The 7785-nt window shown below is 44.9% G+C and overlaps 1 protein-coding gene across 1 annotated transcript in view; it reads right to left on the bottom strand.

The window, feature by feature from the left end:
* Positions 1-270: 270 nt before the first annotated feature.
* The window catches only part of LOC310770654 (mitochondrial glutamate carrier 1-like), a 7553-nt gene continuing 38 nt past the window's right edge, over positions 271-7785 (bottom strand). The window contains exons 1-9 of the mRNA XM_083663396.1: positions 7697-7785; positions 6696-6821; positions 5856-5911; positions 4575-4665; positions 4356-4474; positions 3992-4187; positions 3319-3476; positions 2304-2379; positions 271-2155 (exon numbers count right to left, since the gene is read on the bottom strand). The exon at positions 7697-7785 is cut by the window's right edge and continues 38 nt beyond it. Coding sequence (XP_083519522.1) covers positions 1996-2155; positions 2304-2379; positions 3319-3476; positions 3992-4187; positions 4356-4474; positions 4575-4665; positions 5856-5911; positions 6696-6821; positions 7697-7719 — 1005 coding nt within the window. The 5' untranslated portion in view covers positions 7720-7785 and the 3' untranslated portion in view covers positions 271-1995. The remainder of the gene's footprint in view (positions 2156-2303; positions 2380-3318; positions 3477-3991; positions 4188-4355; positions 4475-4574; positions 4666-5855; positions 5912-6695; positions 6822-7696) is intronic.

The following is a 7785-nucleotide window of genomic DNA, read 5'->3' as shown; positions in this document are numbered from 1 at the left end:
GACTAGTTACAGACAACCAGTCTGCTGTGACTAGTTACAGACAACCAGTCTGCTGAGACTAGTTACAGACAACCAGTCTGCTGTGACTAGTTACAGACAACCAGTCTGCTGAGACTAGTTACAGACAACCAGTCTGCTGTGACTAGTTACAGACAACCAGTCTGCTGAGACTAGTTACAGACAACCAGTCTGCTGTGACTAGTTACAGACAACCAGTCTGCTAAGACTAGTTACAGACAACCAGTCTGCTAAGACTAGTTACAGACAACCAGTCTGCTGAGACTAGTTACAACCAGTCTGCTGAGACTAGTTACAACCAGTCTGCTGAGACTAGTTACAACCAGTCTGCTGAGACAGTGTAAAAGGTCATTAAGGCGCTATTTTCAGTCGACTTGGTCCCAAAAGCACCATCAACAAACAAAGGTTTTGTCCATCACCTCGGTAGTTTACCACCTTCCTGCCACTCAATGTCATGAAATGTGTTGACAGACAATATTAAAGTTAAAGTCACGTCTTTTTCAACAGAAAAAAGGCATTTTTAGCGGGTCTGCGATACAGAACATTCACATGATCTAGTCCATTGCCTCATCATAACGCAAACAGAACCCCTGAAAAACTATTTAGAAACCAGTGTAGCTCAATGAGAAAATAAGTGAAGAATCTCCCCTAGTGGAGTACTACAACACAGATCGCCTATATGACAAAACCAATGGATAGGTAGCTCCAGTGTTTCTTTTGAAAGTTACTGCCCTTTCAACAATCTTTGTTTTCAAGTTTTCTTTACAGTTATTCACCAATCTCATCCATATAAAAAACAAACTATATAAACTATATACATAAAAAAAAAACACTGCACTGATAGCCCGGTGTCATACATAACCCTTTAAAACAGGATTTGAGATGTTCTGCCTCTGCTGTTATTTGGTAGATTCCTCCCTGGCACATTCCCCTTCTCTCTACTGTAACACCAGTGACAGCCATGGTTGCCAAGATGGGGCAGCTGGAAGCGTACACAGGTTAGGGTTACAGTGAGGAATGAGTGAAAGGGAGACGAGTGCATGTAGGGGTAGGGGCTAAAACTAAGTAAAAGGCCAAGGAAAGGACTAGGGCCACAGGAGAGAAGCGAGTCTGGACTGGGGAAAATACTATAGAGACACTGCATGAAATAGGCCACGCCCATCACGGGGGAAATCGCTCCGTTCATTTCCACACACCAGCATCATTTTCCTTGAATTAAACATAGCTAAAAGCCGTTGTGTGGTGGGCTGCGCAGACAGTCAAAAATTGCCAGGTAAAGTTGTTTTTGTACTCCCGAGCAAAACAAGGAAGCCATTGGGAATTTGCGAGGAGAAAAATGTGGATCTAGCTGTCAAGGAAGTAAGTTGGAGTGTTCAACTTCCGTATATATGATCTTTGTGTGCAACACGCGACCATGTGCACGCGACATAGGAGAACGGCAGGATTGGTGGTGTGTGGGGGGGGGGGGGTTGTTTTCCCCCGTTTTGGGCGTGGTTTCTAAATGATGACGCTCTCGCTCTGCAGTGTCTCTATGGGCAAAGCTGGACAATCAGGTCCCTCATTGAGGGAAAATATGAGTGGGAATGGACAACTCTTATTTCTGTCCATATTATCTTCCATTACGCCTCCTTTAAACCCATAGAGATGAGTAACGTTTCAGTCGCAGCTTATCAAATAAGCAAGAAAGTGATGCTACAGGCAAACAAAAATGGTGCTGACCTGGTCCCCTTAGCATTTTCCTCCTCTGAGAACCCCCTACAACAAATAAGGTAGACAGTCACAGAGAGCTGGGTCCATGGCTCCGCCCAGGCCGGGGGCCAGGGCATAGCTGCCTGTCATTTAATGAGCTGGTAGAACAGGAAGCAGCATGTTTAGGCAGAGTCGATGCTGTAGGGGGCGTACCCGAGCAGCAGCAGCAGCATGTTTAGGCAGAGTCGATGCTGTAGGGGGCGTACCAGAGCAGCAGCGGCAGCGTGCTTAGGTGGAGCAGATGCTGTAAGGGGTGTACCCGAGCAACATCTCTCCAACTCCCACAAAGTAGACGACCTGGGCGATGCCAAAGAGAGGTGCGATGACCAGGGCCCGACACATGGCACCCTTCATGAACGCCCCGGGACCCTCCTTCCTCATGATTTTACTGCAAAGGGAAGAGAGAGGGTAGAGTTAGCGTGCAGCGTATCCCCCGTTTAGACTACACTTAGCCAGGAACAGGCACTAGTATGCTGGACAATTCAGAATTCCCACCCAATTGTGTTTACAGAAAGAAACAGATGTGACTTTGTTACCTGATGCAGTCCACTACTCCATTATACGTTTCCTCGTTGGCTCCTTTCTTGAGGGACTGTAGCCTCGTCTTGACCACTGGACCAGAGAGACAGAGCTTGTATTAGATCAGTGGTTCTCAACTGGTGTAGCCTCAGGACCCACTATTTTCCTTGTCATGAAGTCGCGACCCAAATTTCAGATTTTTTTTTAAACCACTCAAATTTATTGCACAAAAAATAGCGCATTAATTTAATACACAATGCCTTCATGCACTGTTATAAACCTCAAATGAACAAAAAAGTGCAACAGAAGTGCAACTAGGGCTAAAAACCAATTGAAATAAGGCAGACTTGAATTACAGGCCTATATGTTTTTAAATTTAAACAAGTCAAACTGGTCATGCTCAGAAAGTCTTATTTGAACTCTATGAAATATGAAATAAAAGGCAGACTTACATGCCTATATGTTTTTTAACAAGTTAATAATAATAATAATAATAACAATAATAATAATAAAACAAGTTAACCTGGTCATGCTAATCCAGTTTCAGTAGTCTGAATTTAACTAATATGAAATAAAAAGGAATCACAGGCAGGCTATATGCTTTTTAGTTAAACTGGTCATAACTTTTAATTAAACTGGGGCCATGCTAATCCAGTTTCAATCATCTGAATTGAACTAAAATTAAATATGAAATGAAAAGGCAGACTTCTCTTGAATTACAGGCAGAGCATATGCTTCAGCTTGTTAAACAAGTAAAACTGGTCAGGCTAATCCAGTTTCAATAATCTGAATTTAACTCAAATGAAATATGAAAAGTAAAAAAAAAAAAAGTTTTTTTTTTTTTTTGGTCAATCAAAACGGCCCCGCGACCCACCTTTGGATCGCGACCCACCAGTTGAGAAACGCTGTATTAGATGAAGCGCAATAAATTGATCACTTGAGGAACAGGCAAGTTCAGCTACAACATCTCCAACACCAGACATCCAAAAAAAGATGGCGACGAGATCGGTCTTCATAGTTGGAGCCACTCACCGTCACAGGGGCTGACGGCCACAGCAGCGATGCATCCGGCCGACAGGCCAGACATGAAGGACCAATAGAAAGGCACGGTGGGCTCTTCAGGTGAGTGCCGGCCCAGCTGGTGCAGGTGGGCGAAGAGAGGGAAGTACACGACGGAGAACGGGATGTCCCTGAAACGCAAACAGACAAGCATGTTCAACCAGTTTACAAAGAGGATGGAAAATCCACAGCCAGCCAAGTTGCAGTATGTCAAAGTAAAGCAACCGTTTCGCCTTATTGCCAATAGATACAGTCGGCCTGTGTGGGAACGCCCACAAAATGCTATACGTCTGGGGTGCGAGTGGGGTAAAAAAAACAACATATCTCAATGGGCTGACTCTCCAAAGGACGGTGCTGCGGCTCTACAACAGGATTGGGGATTCTAGAGCAGGCACATAAGACGTCTGTTCAGATGTGCGTTTACTGCGGTGGTTGAATCACCGATGCCGTCTGTCTGCCTGGGCTGGGCTAGCAGCTAAATGCTAACTATGCTGAATGGGGAGAACGGGGGGGATTTACCGCACGCTGACCACGCCCCCCAGCCAGCTACCCCAGCGTCTATGATGAGACATCGAACTCAACCCATTCAAACGTCTGCAGACTACAGAGGCAAAGAGTGCAGAATGTGTGTAGATGAGTAACTCACCTCATCAGTGTGGCCCCCAGGCCCTTGTACAGGCCCGTGACTCCCTTGGTTCTCAGCAGCTCTCTGGTGATCTGCGTGGCCGACACGCTGATGCTTTTAGGGGCGGGGTTGGCGTTGTAGGAGCGGCTCAGAACAGCGCTGGTTCCCCCCAGCTTCAGGGCGGTTACCACACTGGGCGCTAGCCTCTGCTGGGCCGCTGCAAAAACACAGGACAGATATTGTCTTATCACAGTCTTTCACCAGGATGGAAAAAAGTCGAACACCTTTATGCATCATTTGACGCAGGTAACGTTTCCCCATTTAATTCCATCTTAATTATTTTACCGGACAGCAATGTGCCTTTGGATCCAAAATGGCCGCTTACCTAGCCTGCCAGCGTCCTGTAACTGGATCTTCAGCATCTCCATGGGTGTTGTGATGACAACCTGGCACATTCCTGCACCGCAGCCTGCCAACATCTCCTTGAACACCGTCAACCTACTTCTAAACATACACACATACAATGGGAGAGAGGGTTCAACACCAAACACGACGTTGAAATATGAGAGCGCGTCCGACGTCCGTTGCCCGTGGCGCCACTCACCCATCTTTGCTCAACTGGTGGCGAAAGAAGTCGTTGGCAGCCAGTTTGATGGCTTTTTCAGGGGTCACCAGGGTCAGGTTGACTGCAGCACCTGCAACAAAAAAACAACGGGAGCCATTGGTCCTGAGAGACAAACTTTCAAAAAACACCACAAAACACATCCAGCACATGGTGCAGTTTGATGAACAGCAACAGTTGCATAGAGACACTGCATGAAATAGGCCACGCCCATCACAGGGGAAAGCTCTCCATTCACTGCCATACACCAGCGTCATTTTCCTTGAATTAAACATAGCTAAAAGCTGTTGTGTGGTGGGGCTGCGCAGACAACTAATGTAAAAAAAAATCGGCAATTAAAGTTTTTTTGTACTCCCGAGCAAAACAAGGAAGCCGTTGAGAATTGGCGAGAAGGAAAATGTGGATCTAGCTGTCAAGGAAGTAAGTTGGAGTGTTCATCTTCCGTATACATGATCTTTGTGTGCAACACGCGACATAGAAGAATGCCAGGATTGGGTGGGGGGGAGTTTTTGTTGGCACCCCCCCAACAAACCCCCCCCCCCCCCCCCCCGCCGTTTTGGGCATGGTTTCTGAACGATGACGTGCTCCACAGTGTCTCTATAGTAAAGAGTTACAAAGTGCAAAATATCTGCACAAGAAACTATTTCCACCCTTTGGAGAAGCGAGGAGGTTATCAGAGGGAGGAGGAGATGAAAGGAGCAACAGCCTGTGTGAACTTGTTCAATGTTTCTTGGCGTCAGTTCTGCTCAGCTGTGGGCGGTGGCAGAACACAAAGTGTGGATTTAATGTGGAGCGAGAGAGAAGCCAAACTCAAGAGCTGGCCAATAAAAAAAAGTCACTTTGACCCACGGCATCTCTTCTTACAAAGATTCAAACACTGATCCACTGAATCACCCGTGTAACATTATGTGTTGCTGCCAAGGAGTTTAATCCCCAGCTCAGAAACATGTCACAGCGTGATGAAGGCTAACAGTCTATCAGAGGACTCTTATCTAACAATAGTGACATTTCCCTCTTTTGTCCGATGAAATTAACTTAAGCCATGCCAAACCGGTTGGTTCCGTGAAAATCGAATAGCATGGTTCATGGTTCCCAATGACTTGAGCCCACGATAAGTACGGTAATGTTAACTGTAGAAAGGCAAACGATAGACTATTAAGTGTGTGTGATGATATCCTGGACCTATAATACAATAAGACTCTAATCCATAACAATCACATATTGAACAAGCTACGGTAGCATGAATAATGTGACTGGTCATACCTCTGTACATGCCAAAGTAACCTTCAGATTTAACGGTCTTAATTAGGCAGTCCAACCTGAGGAAAACAAACAGAAATGGATTATTACATTATTACACACAACACATGATCCTCATACAATCATTATAACCGTGTGTGTAAATACAATAGGTGCTTAGAAACTGAAAGACTCTAATAAGCAAGTCCTGGTCATAAGAAGAACCCTCATACTAGGAAATAGCTGTCAAATACTAACTAGGCTTTCACAATAATGGGTCGTGAGGGTATTCCCGCAACAATGGATTACTACACACAGATTAGCTGACCAGTCTAGCTACTCCCACGCATTGGCTCAATTAGCATTGACAAAACCAGAGGTTCTCAAATGTTTTTCAGCTAAGGAGCCCTTACTTACAAGATAGAAAATATACCAGGGGACCCCCCTCATTCTGATTTGTGATTTTGGGCTAAGCTTAATTGTTTCCACGGTAACGTGCTTGATTTTTAAATGTATAGGTTTGTTAGATCCTTGAACTATGAAGCTTTTGCAAAAATAAAAAGGTATTATTTTTATTTTCCTGAAAACTTTTCGCGGACCCCCTGGCAAAGTGCCACGGACCCCTGGGGGTCCCCCATTTGAGAACCACTGGACAAAGCGACACTCTTCAGACCAGAGTGGCCAGTCTAACTGTAAAGGCAATGCAAGCTGATGCAATCTAGACTTATACTTGCACTGCAAATGAAGAGACAGAACAGGTTTTGCACTGCACACAGTAGACTGTATATCCCTGATCTTTGATTGGGCGGCTGTGGGTCTTACATGTATATCCCTGATCTTTGATTGGGCGGCTGTGGGTCTTACATGTTCTTGTAGAGCTGCTGCCCGCTGCGCTGGTTCTGCAGGCGGGTCTTGGCCAGGTCAATGGGGAACACACAGGTGACTCCCACCATGCCTGCTATCCCTCCGTTGATCAGTTTGGCTGGGAGGCTGCACAGGGACAAGTCAAGTTCTCCCTGTGTTACTATGTCAAGTCGGGGGTTGAGTGACAGACGCCTGCTAAGCCTGACAACTACTGATCATCGACACACCGAAGCACAATATAAAAACTTAAAGACATCAGCAGCAGCGGCGAATGATTCAATATGCGTTCTAAAATGAGAGAGAGGTATTATCAAATGGGGTTTGGTCTCGTATGAGTCGATGCAATACTAGAATACAGAGTAGGGTGGCAGCGTCTGGAAATCTGACCGTCCAAAAATAACCGTCCATAGTAAATCAAAAGCAACACACAGAGTAAGCATCCGTCATGAGGCATTATTACACATCCTATATGAAAGCCTATGTTAGCCTGTTAGCTTCTGAAGGACAACAGATGGGAAGCTGGAGTTGTTGACTATCATAACTGATTGAATGAAATTATAGGGCTGCACAATTAATCGACTCAAAATCGAGATCGCGATATTGGCCATCGATATATATAATAGCCGGCAATTATTTGATCAGGGTAAAATGTGTCACAACATACTAGCATTAAATGAAGCATTTGGTGTTACAGATCATATTCATATTCTCCAGAACATGCTTGTTTGGTAAAGACCCCAGTAAAAATCACATCATCATTTATACTTTTTTTTTTCCAGTGACATATAAAATACAAAAATTACCATTCCCACTAAAATCGTACTGCATATCGCAATATCTGTCAGTATAATCGCAATATGCTGATATATATATCTAATATATATATATATATATATATATATATATATATATATATATACACAATATACAATATACAATGTATCATGTGGTTGCATTGCCCAGATGCAGAGAGAGGGGTGTGGGGGGGGGGGGGGTCATACCTGATCGGTTGTGGCTGGGCCATGGCTCCTGCTGTGGGTGAGTGGAGGTAAGAGGAGAGAGGTGGTCAGCAGAGAGGAGGCCGCCGGTG

This window comes from Poromitra crassiceps (assembly GCF_964638095.1).
Source record: "Poromitra crassiceps genome assembly, contig: HAP1_SCAFFOLD_143, whole genome shotgun sequence".
NCBI lineage: Eukaryota > Metazoa > Chordata > Actinopteri > Beryciformes > Melamphaidae > Poromitra > Poromitra crassiceps.
Note: the sequence above shows the minus strand (reverse complement) of the source record. Positions and strands in the feature narration are given on the sequence as shown.